The sequence below is a fragment of the Schistocerca cancellata genome, unplaced genomic scaffold (genome assembly GCF_023864275.1).
Source record: "Schistocerca cancellata isolate TAMUIC-IGC-003103 unplaced genomic scaffold, iqSchCanc2.1 HiC_scaffold_782, whole genome shotgun sequence".
Classification (NCBI taxonomy): Eukaryota; Metazoa; Arthropoda; class Insecta; order Orthoptera; family Acrididae; genus Schistocerca; species Schistocerca cancellata.
Genome location: NW_026046793.1, coordinates 6,277,215 through 6,296,112, shown reverse-complemented (window position 1 = coordinate 6,296,112; position 18,898 = coordinate 6,277,215). Strand labels below are relative to the sequence as shown.

At 41.8% G+C, this 18,898-nt stretch overlaps 1 protein-coding gene across 16 annotated transcripts in view; it reads left to right on the top strand.

Annotated features, from left to right (window-relative positions):
- LOC126143126 (disks large homolog 5-like) overlaps positions 1 to 18,898 on the top strand; it is a 556,312-nt gene that overhangs the window by 8,336 nt on the left and 529,078 nt on the right. For 4 of the 16 annotated variants that reach the window (XM_049915335.1, XM_049915334.1, XM_049915333.1 and 1 more), the window contains exons 2-4: positions 4,277 to 4,412; positions 9,105 to 9,237; positions 17,000 to 17,148. The exons of 10 other annotated variants lie outside the window; for them this stretch is intronic. In XM_049915335.1, coding sequence (XP_049771292.1) covers positions 4,314 to 4,412; positions 9,105 to 9,237; positions 17,000 to 17,148 — 381 coding nt within the window. In that variant the 5' untranslated portion in view covers positions 4,277 to 4,313. Of the gene's footprint in view, positions 1 to 4,259; positions 4,413 to 9,104; positions 9,238 to 16,999; positions 17,149 to 18,898 lie in introns of those variants that run through there. 2 more of the 16 variants (XM_049915336.1, XM_049915332.1) reach the window with 2 other exon arrangements.

Sequence of the window (18,898 nt, the reverse complement as noted above, 5' to 3'; positions counted from 1 at the left end):
CTCTGCCTCCTAAATACTGGGCCTGCCACACATTTGAGTGTGGTTACTTAGTTACTTGACCATTGATTTATCAATTCGCAGCCCAGGACTTTTCCCATCTATCCACTGGAGATCACGTGACGACCTTTGTGGTAGTGACCACTTCCCCATCTTCCTGTCACTGCCCCTGCGTCAGGCCCACAGATGCCTGCCCAGATGGGCTTTAAACAAGGTGGATTGGGAAACTTTAACTTAAACTCTCCCTGACATGGTAACATCGATGTGACGGTTGAACAGGTGATCCCTCGCTCTTTAGGGGGCCCCCCCACCCCCTCCCCCTCCCCCCGCCGAGAAACAGTCCCTTGGTGGTCGCCGGAAATTACTGAGGCAACTAGTTGGCAAGCTCTACAGTGACATGAGCGGCACTCTTTACAGTATCTGATAGCCTTTAAGCGGCTCCGTACCCGTGTATGCCAGCTTGTAAAACGACGGAAACAGGAGTGTTGGTAGAGGTAGGTGTCGACCATTGGGTGCCATGTCACCTTCCCATGTCTGGACAAAGATCAGGTGTCTTTTTGGGTACCAGACCCCAACAGGTGTTCCTGGTGTTACCGTCAATGGCGTGCTCTGTACCGACGCAAACGCGAATGCCGAGCACTATGTTTGAAGCTCTGCGTTGGAGAACTACACCCCAGCCTTTTGCACCCTGAAACGGTGAGTGGAAAGGAAAGTCCTCTCATTCACTACACGCCACAGTGAACCCTTTAACGCTCCATTTATGGAGTGGGAGCTCCTCAGCGCACTTGCACATTGACCCGGCACAGCTCGTGGGCCGGATTGGATCCACATTCAGATGATCTCTCTTCTGACTAAAAGTGCCATTTCCTCATCATCTTCAACTAGATCTGGTGTGATGGCCTCTTTTCATCGCAAGGCGGGAGAACACTGTCGTTCCGCTGCTCAAACCCAGTAAAAACCCCCTTGATGCGGATAGTAATCGGCCCATCGGCCCTACCGACGTTCTTTATAAGCTGCTGGAACATATTGTGTGTTGGTTGTTGGGTTGGGAGATGGAGTCACATGGCCTACTAGCTCCATGTCAGGGCGGTTTCTGCCAGGGTCGCTCTACCACTGATAATCTTGTGTCCCTCAAGTCTGCCATCCAAACAGCCTTTTTCAGACACCAACATCTGGTTGCTGTCTTTTTTGACATACGTAAAGCATTTGACACGACCTGGTGACATCATATCCTTGCCACATTGTATAAGTGGGGTCTCCACTTATCCAAAACTTCCTCTAGCTCCGTACTCTGTGTCCAGGTTGGTCCCTCCCATAATCCACCCCCCCCCCCCCCCCCCCCTCCCTCATATTCAGGAGAATGACATTCCTCGGGGCTCCGTATTGTGTGTATCTCAATTTTGTAGTGCCAATCAACGGCTTAGCAGCAGCTGTAGGGCTGTCGGTCTCCCCTTGTCTGTATGCAGATGGCTTCTACATTTTGTACTGCTCCTCCAGTACTGGTGTTGCTGAGCAGCACCTGCAGGATGCCATTCACAAGGCACAGTCATGGGCGCTAGCCCACAGCTTCCAGTTTTTTGCCGCAAAGTTGTGTGTCGTGCACTTCTGTCAGCGTCGTACCATTCGTCCGGAACCTGAACTTTATCTTATTGATGATCCACTCACTGTAGTGGGGATATAGTGATTCTTAGGACATCCAGAAGCTCAATTGACTTAGTCAGCGTAAGCAGAAGTGCTGGCAGCATCTCAGTGCCCTCCGCTCCCTGAGCAACACCAACTAGGGTGCAGATCGCTCTGCGCTGCTGCAGCTCTAAAGAGCCCTTGTTCAATCCTGCCTTCACTATGGGAGTCCAGTTTACGGCTCGGTGGTGCCCTCAGCATTGCATTTAGTCAACCCAGTGCACCACTGTGGCATTTGCCTAGCGACAGGAGCTTTTAGAAAGAGTCGTGTGACCAGTGTCCTGGTGGAGGCCGGAGTCCCTCGATTGTGGATCTGATGTGCACAACTGCTTGACAGTTTTGTTGCACACATTCGTAGCTCCTCTGAGCATCTGAATTACTGTCTTCTTTTCCCGCATGCAGCAGTTTACCTCCCGCATCAGCGGCCAACATTAGGGCTCACGATTTCGGTTCGCGTGTGATCCCTTCTCTCTGAACTGGAGTCCTTCTCTTTACCATCTCTGCTTGAGGTCCATTCACATACAACTCCACGGTGTATACCTCAGCCGAAACGTTGTCTGGACCTTTTGCACGGCCCTAAGGACCATTTTAACACCGACGCTCTCCGCTGTCGCTTCCTCTCAATTCTTGACGTGTACTGGGACTCTGAAGTTGTTTACTCGATGGCTGATGGTAATGTTAGCTTCGCCTATGTTCAGAGACCATATTGAACAGCATTCCTTGCCTGCCAGCTGCAGTGTATTTACTGCAGAGCTGGTGGCCATATCTCATCCACTTTAGTACATTCGTTCCTGTTCTGGTAAGCAGTTTCCTCTGTTCTGACTCCCTGAGCAGCTTACGAGCTACCGACCAGTGCTACCCTCACCATCCTTTAGTAGCAAACATGCAGGAGGCCACGTCTGCCTGGGAACGGTCCACTTGTTCAGTGGTGTTTGTGTGGACCCCAGGACACGTTGAAATCCCAGGTAACGAACTTGTTGACAGGCTATGCGGAAACCTCCCCTGGAAATGGGTATCTCTGATGAAACTGCCGTGTGTTCTGTCTTATGTCACAAGGTTTTTCAGCTTTGGGAGACGGAGTGACGTAACAGTATGCACAACAAACTGTGTCATTAAGGAGACTGCGAATGTGCGCAAGTCTTCCCTGCGGGCGTCTTGCATAGAATCAGTTGTTCTTTGTCGACTCCGTATCGACCGTACGTGGCTCACACCTAGTTACCTCCTCCGTCACGAGGACCCACCTCAATATCGCTGTGGCTTCCAAATTACAGTCGTTCACCTCTTGCTGGACTGCCCACTTTTAGCCGGTCTGTGGCGGACTTTTAAATTTCCCAGCACCCTACCTTCAGTGTTAGGCGACAATGCTCCAACAGTAGCTTTAGTTCTATGTTCTATTTGTGAGGGTGTGTTTTATCATTTGATATGAGTTTTAGGGTATGTCCTTTGTCCCTCTGTGTCCTCCACTGTACGGCTTTTAGGGTGGTGGTTTTAATGTAATGCAGAGTGGCTCTCTTCTCCTTTCTATTCTCATGATCAGCCAGCCATGGTAATCTGCATTCTAGTTTCTAATTTATTTTTTCTACTTCAGTAACTGTCGTAAACCTCTTTGTCTCACTTTGGCTCGGACACACAAACAAGTGATCGTTACTTAGTTTCTGGAATATGACAGTTTTGTCTCCTGTTAGGATTTTGTATCGACATCTTGCTTCCCGTTGATAGAATTTTTTAAGCATTTCCTTACAGTAATTGACACTTCAGTTTTGTGGCATTTGTTGGGACTTTTTCATAGCTAGATGTTAATGCAAAATCAAATACGTTGCAGTCTCATCGTGCCTTGGGATGTATCACAATAAGTCATGTGCCAGTCCTTCCGGATCTCATCTTAACATAATTTACTTCTCACAGAATCATGTTTGTGATGAATTGTAAACAGCCATCTGTGAAGGTGATTATCAAAAGTTGAACAATAGGATTTGAGGCACGGTTGTTGATTTTGGCCATTACAAAAATTGTTAAGTCATATAACAAATCTCTCACACACAATTTCCATTTTTCGCAAGTTTCCTTAAATGCAAGCTGAAAAACCTTAGCCAGTTTCTGGTGAGCTGCTAGAATGAGTACGGTACAACTGGTGTCGTGCTGAAGTGGGGTTGATTGGTTGTGATGACACAGTTCTGTAGCAGTAGCCTGAAGTCTAGTTTAGGGTGAAAGGTGATAACTTGGTCGAGTTGATGAAAGCAATGAATGCGAATGCTAAGTAAAGGTTGTTGTAAGACTGGCATCTAGTATAGTCTAGGTTCATATTTGTTTGTATTTAAACAGTTCACTACAGCCGAACACTGGTTGTGCTGTTGTCATTCTAGTTGTTCGTCTGTTTCTGAGCTGTTTTTTCTAACAGTAACAAATGAAAAACTTTAAAACAGTGGTAACTGTGCATTTCACTAGGTGACACTACTGTGCTGTGTAATTTGCTAAATATTTGTAAATACCCTGATATTTTCTGATGTCTTGTAACTTTTGTATTTATATTATTTCTTTGACTATTAACTTTTATTTTTAACACGGCAAACCAATCGTAATAGCATGTTGTACTATCCAGTGTGTGTAATCCACAAATACGACCAATCATAGAAGAGATGATGATGCGCATCCGTCCAGAAGAGGAGGTGAAGATGATACGGAGACGTGTGGCTATGAGTGAAATGAAAAAGAAGTCTGAATCTGATGAAAAAAATGTAAGTTTGCACTATTTTAAAAAAGTCTCTGTGGTGATTATTTGCTGTTATATATTGTTAGAGGTCTAGTCGTAACAGATCTTCCTATCCATTCTTTTTGCATTAGCGTTACCATTACTGATACACCTGTGATTTTCCTCTGTACTTTATCATTCATAGACTGCTTGAGCAGATAGCAGCAGACCAGAGCAGCAGACCAGATCTATGTCATTCTGTTTTATGTATGTGCTTATTTAACCCAGAAATTGTCATGATGGTGTAAGATGTCTCACCATAACACTATGAATACAAGTAGCTCCAGTACACATGCACACAGAATGTTTTATGAGGCTAGGACAGTTGGTTAGCTGTGGTCTTGCTGAACGCACATATCTGGTATTTGCCTGAAGTGATTTAGGAAAATGACAAAAAGCCAACATCTGGGTGACAGGACAGAGCAAAATATTCCCGAAGATGAAGTCGGTGTCTGTACAACTGTCATTCAGTTGGTTCCAGTTGTTCATTGTTCTTATGTTAATTACATAACCTGCATGTACTCCCTCGATGGTAATATAGGTGAGCCATAATGGTGTGGTTAAAATTTGGGAAATCCAAGAATCTTGGGTTGTTGCCAGATTGTAATCAGTCACTTTCTGCTGCAAGCCTCGGTTCCACTTCAGTGTTCGGTGTGGCAGTGAAATGTTACATGTCTCAGTGATTGGGTATTTTTCATAAGTCTGTATGCCATGTTCTGAGTGAGCAGACTATTATTTCAATAGCTCTGTCTGCAACAAATTTCAGCTGGTAATAGCGAATATACTGTTAATGATTTATTAGAGGAGGAGATGCACTTGGATCGTAAGAAGAGATTCCAAAATCGGATATTGGGTTTTAAGGCATACCCAGATGCAGATACTCGGATCACGATTGAGTAATGAAGAGTAGAGAGAAGTGTAAGATAATCTTCTGGAAGAATCAAAGTGGAAGGAGTTGGATACTGAAGCACTGAGGATGGGCGAGATGTGTTTGAGGTTATCTAAGGCTGTAGATGCTGTGACAAAAAATTCACAGTAGGCAGTTCAGTTGAAGAGGAATGAACTTTCGAAAAAAGGGCAGTCACTTAAGTTGGACAGACATAAAGGCAACGAAAGTGACTGTAAAGAAATGTTGGGTTACAGAAGAAATACAGGGTGAGCGCAAAGTCTTGCCCTGATCATAAAAAATTATAACAGAATAACCATTTGTCATAATAAGTTACATTTGATGCTGTTACATAGGCTAGTGTTACTAGTTGTTGCGACCAGTAGATGGTGCTAGTGCTCCACAACACCAATGCGGTCTGTTAGGTCACGTTAATTGCTGGAGAAATGGCATCAGAGCAGGTGAAAGAGCAATGTGTGCTTTCTTTTCACAAAACGAAATCACCAGTCGGTGTTCGGCGTAAATTTCGGGCTTCCTATGGACGCAGCCCTCCTGACTTTAAATCGGTAAAGTGAGGTATGCAAAGTTTAACGAAACGGGCAGTGTTGAAGATCGTCCTCGAAGTGGCAGGCCTTGTGTAAGTGATGCAACTGTTGATAGTGTTAGACAATCATTTTGACAGAGTCCGTCTAAATCGACTCGTCGAGCTTCTTGTGAACTTCAAATATCGCAAGCAAGTGTGGTGAAGATTCTTCATGAAAGGCTTAGGTTGTGTGCTTACAAAGTGCAAATCTTGCAGGCCTTGCAACCGAATGATTTGCTGACACATGCTGAATTTGCAGCTGAGATTCTAAACAGGATTGATGGTGCTAATGATTACTTAAATCGCATATTCTTTACTGATGTATCCACCTTTCGTGTCAGTGGAATGGTAACGAGGCATAATGTCCATACAAGGGGTTCAGAGTCTCTACATGCTACTGTACAGTTACTGTGAAACAGTGAAAAAATGAATGTTTGGTGTGGCCTCATGCATAACAAGGTTTTTGGTCTGTTTTTCATCACGGAAAAATCCGTTACCGCTAACATTTACTTCCATGTTTGGCAACAGTTCATTGCCACACAGTTAGAAGAATATAGACCGTGGATACTTTTCCAGCAAGATGGAGCACCCCCCATTGGGCTTTGATAGTGCGTGATTTCCTGGATGAAACATTTCCGGATCGGTGGCTTGCAAAGAACGGTCCAACACCCTGGCCACCCTGCTCTCCAGATATTACGCCCCTTCACCTTTTTTTCTGGGGCTATATCGAGGACAGTCTTCGTCACACCAGTTGCTGACATTGATGAACTGAAGGCTAGGATACAAGTTGCTGTGGATACCGTGACAGAATACATGTTACGAAACACCTGGTGGGAACGTGAATACCATCTCAACATTCTCCAAGCTACCGAGGGAGCATACATTGAGGTTTACTAACATAAGTGGTCTAAAAAAAACTAGTAACTATGTAACTGCATCAAATGTAAATTATGATGTACTTTCAACATAGCAGCACAGTCAGCAATTGTGATAATCTAATATATAAGACACTATCAGCCTCGATTGTGGTAATGAAACAAACCTTTACCTAGGTTTCAGCCCAAATAATTGAGCCTTCTTCAGAAGATATACCTGAATCTATAATTTGTCTAAGAGGGCATGGTCTAGAAATAAGACATGCCCTCTTAGACAAATTATAGATTCAGGTATATATTCTGAAGACGGGTCAATTATTTGGGCTGAAACCTAGGTAAAGATTGGTTTCATTACCGCAATCAAGGCTGATAGTTTCTTATATATTAGTAAATTATTATGTCAAATGGTTATTCTGTAATAAATTGTTTTAATCATAGCTGCACTAGTTGGAACACTCTCCCATAACCTCCAGGCCTCGATCTTCCCTAATTGCTGTCCTCCATCTGCCTCTGCCCATTTCTCTTCTCCCCCTCTGTAGCACTGCACACCAGTGTGCATGGGTCAGTGAAGTGGTGAAATGCACCTATTCTAAACTCGCCAAATTACTTGTGCTCGAGCTACAGAAAGTGGTAGTAGTTGGGGTAATTCACTGACAACTTCAGGGAATTGCTTCCGATGTATGAACACATAGGCTAAGAAGTGCACTGTCCAGTGAAGGAGGTTATGTAGAGTAACATAGTGCTTTTTAATTTCATTTATCTTCAGTAAAATTTGTAAGCAAATGTGGTGCCATATTATGTCTGAATTACCTTCATTCAAATATTTCTTGGAATAGTCTTTCGCCAGCCGGAGTGGCCGTGCGGTTCTAGGCGCTACAGTCTGGAGTCGAGCGACCGCTACAGTCGCAGGTTCGAATCCTGTCTCAGGCATGGATGTGTAGGATGTCCTTAGGTTAGTTAGGTTCAATTAGTTCTAAGTTCTAGGTGACTGATGGCCTCAGAAGGTAAGTCACATAGTGCTTAGAGCCTTTTGAATCAATAGTCTTTCATTGTGACATTCTCAACCATTTTGTTTCAAATACTACTTCCAAATCAGTTTAAAGCTGATGTGACATTCTTTTGGTTTTGGCTGACACTATTTTTGAATACTGAGGCGAGTATTTTTTGTACTGTAGAACAATAAAAATTCATTAGTAAATTTGTTGTGTGCTACTTTACCTTTCCTTCATACTGTGTTCTAATAACTTTTCTCAGTATGAATAAAATATATAGAAAATTATTACATATTCCTGTTGTTACAGAGTATTAATATTGAACATGCTATTCATATTGAACATTATACTGGGTGTACATAAAGTCCAGGAACACTTTAAATTATTTATTGCACACGAACTAAATATTGTACAGATGTCATGCATATTGCATTTTGAAGAGAAACTCTGAAAGGTGCGTTTTTTTGCAAGCATTCAGTACGCAAACCGTGAGTGACTCGGCAGATGTCAATATGGTAATAGAATTCTTGCCATGCCCGTACCAGTGTGGCAGTCACTTCTTGTATTCTCCCGGAGCTCTTCTACGTTGAGTGGTAGAAGCAGTACGTACACCAGATCATTAATTTGTCCCCATAGAAAAAAAAGGCTCTCACAGTGCGATTTGGCGATTGGGGTAGCCATTTCATGAAGCAGCTGTCCCCTTCTGTAACACGGCCGTGTTTTGGCTAGCACTGACTATTGGCAAATTGCCAAACTACGCTATGGCTGTATATATGTGGGGGGGGGGGGGGGGGGGGGGGGGAGGGGAAAGAGAGAGACTTTGAGTTTCTCTTCAAAATGACATATGTATGATATCTGTACAGTGTTTGGTTCTTGTGCAGTAAATAATTGAAAGTGTTCCCGGTCTTGATGCACACCCTGTATTCATATTTCTTAGCAAACTTGTTTACAATGCTAGCTCAATGTGTAATAACCACCATTAAATCAAGTGGCAACTAAAAGTGTTTAATTAGCAGCCATGGAAGTTAGATAAATAAAACTTGCTCTCACATACAACAAAAAATTACTTCTGGAAAATTTGGAATTTCAACCTGGAAATCTCAGAAATTGTATGATGAGTCATCACCTTGAGCTTTTTTGCATGTTGATTGTTTTCCATATTTCTCAGCACTGACAGACAGTTTACTAAATTTATTGAAAATATTTATATAGTATGTCTGTCTTCCATAAACAGCTATCTGATGACTGACACTGGTCTATCAGTCCAGTTGTCATTACATTCAAGCCAAACCCACAAAAATAACAACTAATTATTAATAATGCTGCATTTTATTTCTTGCAGTCAAAGGAAGAAGAAAGGTTAGCGTTGCTAAGAGAATACAAAGCATTAAAAATGGAAGTCCAGGAAAAGAAAGCAAAGGAATTAGCACAAAAGGAGAGGATAGAATCTCTTAAAAGAGAGATCAAAGAAAAACGTACGTCTTTTCCAATGTTGGTTAGTTAATGCCTTGTAATATGCAATAGTTGATTTTAATTATTATTAATATTACTATTACTAGTAGTGTTTCAATATTTATACCACCATACTGCTGAAATTCAGTCCCAGTAGTGATCATTCAAATGGTGTCATAAACTGTTTTTGAGAGTGTGCTACAGAAAGTGCTAAAGTTGGAGAAAAATGTATGAGAATTCAGGCAAAGGAATTGCTAAAAGTATATAGACATGGGCACCATTAAAAGGATAGACTGCTTAAATACTACTTTGATGGTTGCTAGAAAGTTTTTCCTTTACTGCAGTGTAATTGATGTGCTGCTACTCTGTCAGAAGATTATAGGCATCTCTGCAATCATCCAATATCTTTCTTAGAAGCAGAGCCACATGACATCATCTGAAAATCTTTTTGGAAGGTTTCACATCGACATATATGCATTATTCCATCCAGGAATTTCCAGTGTTATGCATTCCCACATGTTGCATGATGTTGAAGAAAGAGCGGGGAGGAGGGGGGGGGGGGGGGGGTTGAGAGAGAGAGAGAGAGAGAGAGAGAGAGAGAGACTGAAGGTCATCAGTAAAGAACATGTAACTAACATTTCACAATTTGTTGTGATCAACCATAAAGGAACTAGTAGTACATTGGTAATAAAAAAATACATGCATAATAAATATACTCATTTCAAAGATGTTTCCTTTTCAGTGTATTATACTTGAACTATTTTCTCTACCGTGATCAATTCGATGAGATGATAGGAGTTATACAGTTGCTCTCAGATCCGCAGCACTGTAGCAGATGTGATTTCATGTCAACATCTAGATAGTTCTTTGCTCCAGGAATGCATCATTGTTTCACTTTTTGTCTTCATTTTACAACTCCTTTTAGACACATTCATTGTGATCAACCATTCTTCAGAGACCTTTAATGTGTGACAAAATTAGTGTTGCTTGCAAATGTCAAATTTTTGAATTGTTCTCCTTGCATTTTGATTCCTTTGCCAAATTTTTCTGTTGTCCTCCACTGCTTGTTCAGTCTACCTATTGAATAGCATTGGGGATAGGCTACAAACCTGATTCACTCCATTCTTGATCACTGCTTCCCTTTCGTGTCCTCAGACTCACAGCTGCATTCTGGTTTTTTATAAAAGTTGTAAATAGTCTTTTGCTCCATTTTTTAATTATACAACTTTCAGTATTTCAAATAATGTATTCCAGTCAAATTTGTCAAAAGAATTCATGTAAATCTACAAATGCTATAAACACTGATTTGCCTTTCTTTAACCAATCTTCTAAGATAAATGGCAGGATCAGTATTGCCTCATATGGTCCTACATTTCTCCAGGGAGATGTGATTATTCAGAAGTAATGACAAGGATGGGCTTTCTGTAAGTTCTGGTAGAAGTCTTGTCTGTATGTAGCCACTTTGTCAGTGACATTGTTGTCAAGGTTATGCAGTGCACACAGCCAAAGAAAGTGTCAGGACTGTTTGACTGGTGAAATGAAAGCTTTGAAAAAACTTGACTAATGCCAAATGAAAAGGCAGAGTAACAGGCGGAATATAATGCCCAATTAAGTCCCACCTCCAAGGTGTCATTGAGGCAAACAGTATCACTTTTGTGAGGAGTGCCAAAGACAATCACACAGTTGGCTATGGTGCTGAGTCCTCTCTCCACCCCACCCCCCACCCCCTCCCCTTTTCCCCACAGCATGACACAGCAGATAATGTCTGTTTGCCATGGGAATTAAAGGTGACAATGTCAGCTTGTCCTCAGGAAATGTAATCTGTCATTTTTGTATTGGCCTTGTCTGCAATTTCGTAGACACAGCCTTTGATCCCATAAAAGCATTATAACTGCCATATTTTGAAGGTAAAAACAGTCATACTCGGCAATCTACACATTGTGATTTCACTATTTCTTGGTTGACATTGCGTGATGGGCTAACAGCTTGAAAGTAAGGAAATTATTCAGTATTATGTGAATGAAAAGGTGTATACAGGGTTGTCCATTGATCGTGACTAGGCCAAATATCTCATGAAATGAGCGTCAAACGAAAAAACTACAAAGAACGAAACTTGTTTAGCTTGAATGGGGAAACCAGACGGCACTATGGTTGGCTCGCTAGATGGCGCTGCCATAGGTCAAACAGATATCAACTGTGTTTTTTTAAATAGGAACCCCCATTTTTATTACATATTCGTGTAGTATGTACAGAAATATGAATGTTTTAGTTGGACCACTTTTTTCGCTTTGTAATATATGGCGCTGTAATAGTCACAAACGTATAAGTATGTGGTATCACGTAACTTTCCGCCAGTGCGAATGGTATTTGCTTCGGGATGCATTACCTGTGTTAAAAGGGACTGTTCACAAATTGCGGAAAAGGTTGATATCGTGTTGACGTATGGCTATTGTGATCAAAATGCCCAATGGGCGTGTGCTATGTATGCTGCTCAGTATCCTGTACGACATCATCCAAGTGTCCAGACCGTTCGCCAGATAGTTACCTTATTTAAGGAAACAGTTAGTGTTCAGCCACATGTGAAACGTCAACCACGACCTGCAACAAATGATGATGCCCAAGTAGGTGTTTTAGCTGCTGTTGTGGTTAATCTGCACATCAGTAGCAGACAAATTGAGCGAGAATCGGGTAGCAGACAAATTGAGCGAGAATTGGGAATCTCAAAAACATCTGTGTTGAGAATGCTACATCAACATCAGTTGCACCCGTACCATATTTCTGTGCACCAGGAATTACATGGCAACGACTTTGAACGTCGTATACAGCTCTGCCACTGGGCACAAGAGAAATTACGGGATGATGACAGATTTTTGCACGCGTTCTATTTTACGACGAAGCGTCATTCACCAACAGCGGTAACGTAAACCGGCATAATGTGCACTATTGGGCAACGGAAAATCCACAGAGGCTCTGAAAAGTGGTACATCAGCGACCTTGGCGGGTTAATGTATGGTGTGGCATTATGGGAGCAAGGATAATTGGCCCCCATTTTATCGATGGCAATCTGAATGGCGCAATGTATGCTGATTTCCTACGTAATGTTCTACCGATGTTACTACAAGATGTTTCACTGCATGACAGAATGGCAATGTACTTCCAACATGATGGATGTCCAGCACATAGCTGGCGTGCGGTTGAAGCGGTATTGAATAGCATATTTCATGACAGGTGGATTGGTCGTCGAAGCACCATACCGTGGCCCGCACGTTCACCAGATCTGACGTCTCCGGATTTATGTCTGTGGGGGAAGTTGTAGGATATTTGCTATCGTGATCCACCGACAACGCCTGACAACATGCGTCAGCGCATTGTCAATGCATGTGCGAACATTACGGAAGGCGAACTACTTGCTGTTGAGAGGAATGTTGTTACAGGTATTGCCAAATGCATTGAGGTTGACTGACATCATTTTGATCATTTATTGCATTAATGTGGTATTTACAGGTAATCATGCTGTAACAGCATGCATTCTCAGAAATAAGTTCACAAAGGTACATGTATCACATTGGAGCAACTGAAATAAAATGTTCAAATGTACCTACGTTCCGTATTTTAATATAAAAAACCTACCGGTTACCAACTGTTCGTCTAAAATTGAGCCATGTGTTTGTGACTATTACAGCACCATCTATCACAAAGTGGTCCAACTAAAACATTCATATTTCTTTACGTACTGCACAAATATGTAATAAAAAGTGGGGGTTCCTATTTAAAAAAATGCAGTTGATATCTATTTGACCTATGGTAGTGCCGTCTAGCGGGCCAACCATAGCGCCATCTGCTTTCCCCCTTCAAGCTAGACAAGTTTCGTTCTTTGTAGTTCTTTTGTTTGATGCTTATTTCGAGAGATATTTGGCCCAGTCATGATCAATGGACCTCCCTGTATAGTTGAAGCTTACATTTGTACTGGCTCATAAAATTGTTCAAACAGTGCCTAAATATTTAGCACTCTATGAAAGAGTAATATTCAGAAGTTGGTAACAAAATGGTGATGCAGCGGTGTCTTATTCTGATTGTAACTGTAAGTCTTCTGTTAGCAATATGGAGCTGGTTGTTTAATAGGACCGTACCAAGACATTAGTTTTCAGGACAATGAAAAACATGAAACACTGCATAAAAATTGTCAACATATAATTTGAAGATTGGTTTGCTGTAGCACCAACTGATATTTGTTTTTTATATTCTGTCATATTTGCTGGGCATCTACTTTCCACTAACTTCTAGTGATAAACCAGCAGAATCACAGAGGACAATAGTAACATTTCAAAACAATGTCAACGACATATAAAGAAACACAATTAGTTATTTCAGGCAGTTCCATAACGGAGATGATGATGACTTTTGATTTCATTTCCGTGAAACAGATGCATTGTAAGAGTTATTAGCACATGCCACTTCATCACTCATAGCTTTCTTCATAACCAGTTTGTGGTTCATACTCTCCCAAGTTCCAAAAGCTTGTCACTTGACAGTAACATTAGATAGATGTTAGTCAGACAAATGTCCCAGTGCTCAAAACTATGAATTCCTCTAGTGAGACAGTCTAGTGTTTGGTTATGTTGGAAAAAAGGTGAGAAGAGATTAGAGAGACATCACAAAGAACTGCAGTTGGAGAGAACAGAATATGTGGATGAAGAAAGGTGAGTACTCAAGGAATGTGAATTTTAAAATTTTCCTGGCGAATTGACTGTTCAATCAAATCTCGGGCTTGCAGCTGGTCATCATTCAATACTTCGCACGATATTTCAACTGGGCACCTGCCGGTCATCTTCAGGTGAGCCGTCGCAAACTGGTGAAAATGTCCTCCGTTCCGCAATATATATAGCGTACTGTAACTATTCTGCGCATACGTCGAAAACTTGATAGATGAACCACACTGCCCGCCGGCAGCGCCCTCCCTGGTGGAATAGTGGAACTCAGTCGCCCTCTGCATTGCTGTTTGCCACGGCCGTTGACGCACTCTGTCTTCGATTTGAGCAAATCGTGGAGATGATGGGATACTGTGCACTGTCCAGCTGGTAGCCGCTGTCACGGTTTAACAGATTTTCCACCAGTTGTATTTCTACGGATTCTTTAATAATGGAGTCCCAGAAAGATTTTGCTGTGGACAAAATCATTGTTTTCTCATACTCCATTGAATGTCCAATAGAAATACAATGTTCAGCAATAGCGAACTTGCTTGGCTGCAAAAGGCGGGTGTAACGTTGATGTTCAGTGCAGCATTCTTTCACGGTGCGTGTGGTTTCACCTATGTAAGCCATACCACATTGGCACGGTATCTTGTAAATTCCGGCCTTTCGTAGTAACAGACTGTCCTTAACTGATCCCACAAGGTCCGCAATCTTCGATGGTGGTCGGAAAACCACTTTTACCTGAAATTTTCGGAGGATTCTTTATTGTTAGTGCCCTGTTACCTTGTGGTGTTTAGAAGGCTAGAGGTATGGTCTGCTAAGTGACTCTACCTATAGGAGGATTGATTACGATCCTACAGGACGTGTGCAATGGAAAACTTCAGCACTATTAAATTCCTCCTCCTTACCGCAAGAGACCATCAAGAGGTTCAGACCACATGGTTGTGTACCTCCGAGACTGTATGGCCTTCCAAAGATTCATAAAGAGGGTCTTCCACTGTGTCCAATAGTGAGCAACATTGGAGCTCCTACATATGATTTAGCTAAACATCTCACTTCCTTACTGAGACCTTTCGTAGGCAAGTGCTCACGTCACATATTTTATCAGTAGACTGGGGGCTCTTCGTCTTAGCAGTGTAGACCTTCTAGTAAGTTTTTATGTGGTCTCACTTTTTACAAAAGTTCCTCTTGCAGATTCTTTGACACTGATTGGTAACATGTTTCCTGTTGATATCACTGCTTTGTTCAGGCACGCTCTTTCCGCAAAGTATTTTATGTTTAATCAAGATTATTTTGAACAGACTGATGGTGTCGCCATGGGTAGCCTCCTGTCTCTTTCGTGGCCAACCTTTTTATGGAGGATTTTGAAGAGAGCCCTTAATCAGCTACTCTGAAACCAACAGTATTTTGGTGGTATGTGGATGACACTTTCATAGTGTGGCCTCATGGAGAAGATAAATTAATGGAGTTTCTACATCACCTCAACTCCATTTATAGCAACAACCGGTTCACCATGGAAATAGAGAAATATTGTTGTTTGCCTTTCTTGGATGCCCTGGTTCGAAGGAAGAATGATGGTTCTCTAGGGCATTCAGTTTACCGGAATCCCACTCGTACTGATTTGTACCTGCAAGCATCGAGTTGCCATCACCCATTGCAAACCATGAGTTTGCTTAAAACACTTGTTCATAGAGCTCATACTGTCTCAGATCTAGATAGCTTACCTCAAGAACTCACCCATCTAAAGACAGTATTCAGTGAAAATGGATATCCCATCCAGCAGATTAACAGGGCACTAACAGTTAAAACTAAGAAGCAGGAAGTGAATAAAGAAGAGAACAAGCCGGAACAATCTTTAGCTTTTCTTCCTTTCGTTGGCAACACTTCGTTTAAAATAGAAAGAATCCTCCGAAAATTTCAGGTAAAAGTGGTTTTCCGCCCACCATCAAAGATTGCGGACCTTGTGGGATCAGTTAAGGACAGTCTGTTACTACGAAAGGCCGGAATTTACAAGATACCGTGCCAATGTGGAATGGCTTACATAGGTCAAACCACACACACCGTGAAAGAACGCTGCACTGAACATCAACGTTACACCTGCCTTTTGCAGCCAAGCAAGTCCGCTATTGCTGAACGTTGTATTTCTATTGGACATTCAATGGAGTATGAGAAAACAATGATTTTGTTCACAGCATCGTCTTTCTGGGACTCCATTATTAAAGAATCCATAGAAATACAACTGGCGGAAAATCTGTTAAACTGTGACAGTGGCTACCAGTTGGACAGCGCACGGAATCCCATCATCTCCACGATTTGCTCAAATCGAAGACAGAGTGCGTCAACGGCCGTGGCAAACAGCAATGCAGAGGGCGACTGAGTTCCACTATTCCACCAGGGAGGGCGCTGCCGGCGGGCAGTGTGGTTCATCTATCAAGTTTTCGGCGCATGCGCAGAATAGTTACAGTACGCTATATATTGCGGAACGGAGGACGTTTTCGCCAGTTTGCGACGGCTCACCTGAAGATGACTGGCAGGTGTCTAGCTGAAATATCGTGCGAGGTATTGGACGACGAGCAGCTGCAAGCCCGAAATTTGTTTGAACACTCAAGGAATGTTTGAGGTCTTCTAAAAGAACATGACAACCCAGTTCTTATTGTGTAGATTAACATCCATTATTTTCACCCAGGTCATGTTTGAAATGTTCTGTTATCATTATCTTTCTATGCTAGTATTATTAAATAACCTCATACAATACTGATGCTGTTTGTTATAAACTTAGTTATTCCCTCTTTCCTGCAATTATCAACTTACCCTGCCAAGAATGTTTCCCTTAGTCTCCATTTGACAGTAACATTGTCATGTGTAAAAGAAATTTTGCTTCCTCCTGCAATTGTTCAGCAACTAAGTTAAAGAGCATTTCTCTCTATTCCTTCAACAGCATATTTCATTCACAACACGAGTGATGCATGATTGATGCATGTAGAGTGTAGAGTCTTCGCGTAGATGATCCTGGTCTAGGAGGAAGTGTGGTCGTTGTAGGACTTGTAGTATTACAGCTTTCAGTTACTCGTATTAGACACCCGTTTTATTTCAGATCAAAAAGCTTCAAGTTTGCTACATGAAATTCGTGAGCTGAACAACCTAACTTTGACTGTGAAAGCAGCATCTCAGCAGCTTGAGAATGGCATGAAGCTAATGTGTGACAGTAATTGCATCACATCGTACGGCAAGAATGCTAAGCAGGTAAGTGAAGAGGTCTACTATAGCATTTATTTTGTTGTTAATGTAACTGTATGTATTTGGTTGTTGAGGGTGTTACCTTGCTGCATTCATTAAGTTATTTGCCCGTTCAGTGTGCCAGCAAAGGTACTTTCATAAAAGAAATCTGTCCCCCCCCCCCCGCCCCTCTCATATCTTCTAGATTCATAGAGCAATTTCATTATGATCCTATTCCTAAAAACAGGAAAAATCCTCCTCACAAAGTTGGCATAGTGTTTCCCTCTCAAGCTGTGTGCGAAAACCACTTTAGTGGTGTTGCAGAGGAAGCCACTTCTCATCTCGACTTAGAAAGTATCATTCTCCATTTTTTTATATAACCTGATCCTACTGTAGGCAACATTGCAGAGAGCTTTCATATACAGGTAGAACCTTACATAGCTATTCTTTGACATCGGTCCATTAACAGACAAGTATTACGCAAATGTTCTGTGAACTCAGATTGCAATACCTGGAGGCAAGGAGGCATTCTTTCAGGAAATCACAACTGAGAAAGATTATAGAACTGGAATTTGTGAGAAATGGGAGAATGACCCTACTGCCCACCAATATACATCTTGTGTAAGGGCCACTAAGAGGAGATTAATCAGGGCTTGTACGGAAACAGTTTTTTGCCCCTACCTCCATTTGAGAGCACAAGAGGAGAGGAACTGCAGCTATCCACAGAGGTCCAGTGTAGGCTGTGATCATCACATGACAGTGAAACTTTGTAGACATGTTCAGGTGGAATGATTTATGCGTTGGAAAAATTACTTCAAATTTTGGCCACCAGACGCAAATGTGGTGGTGTTAATTAGAGATGGGCAAAACTGTTCTTTTCAGAGATTGGATCAGAACTGTTCACTCCCTGAAATGAATTAGCTCTTTTTCATGACTCACCACTCATTTACAATAGAAAATAAATGGAAGGCACATTGCCCTTTAAACTTGGTTTATTCCAGTACTATACCTGTATTTTGATCTTATTTGATCCTATTTTGAAGTAACACAGATAATGAGTAAGAATTTTGTATTGTTTATTGAAATTTCCACGATATGACAAAGTTTTTGATTATTGATTTATTTTGCACTATCGTGGTTCTTTGGGTGATCGGAAAATGTTGTAACTTGAGATTTACATTAACAATATATTTGGCTATAATGTATTAAAATTTCATTAACCTCATACAAATACATCGCAAGCCATATATTTTTAAAGTGAACGTTTCCTTTCGAAGACGCCTAAAATCGCAGAATCCGTACCAGAATAAGAAAAAAATATGTAAATTTGACTGTAAAACGAAAGTGCTGCATATAGCCTTACGCAGAATAAAACAAGGAAAATATTGGTGTATCACATTTTGCGATACGTTTATCGGTTCGCTCGTAATTAAAGTGTAAATTCGAGTGTCCATAATAAAAATCCTATAGTAAGAGGAGTCATCAGGAACCTAATCTAATCAGTTTAAACAAATAAAAATAAAATAAAAACAATTGATGTATACATAACATAATAATGTAATATACATAGCGGTATTACTACGAAGAACAATATCCAGTGGGGACGAACTCCGATGCAGAGGCGCTGAGTCGAGCAGGTCGAGCCGCGAGCTGTATTACTGCGTGAGCTGAGACCGCAGAGACCGGAGTGACACCTGAGTCGCTTTGCTCGATGCTCTGGCTAGAGTCGAGACGGTGGGGTGAGCGTCGAGCGGGCGAGTTCCGTGGGTGGGGGGGG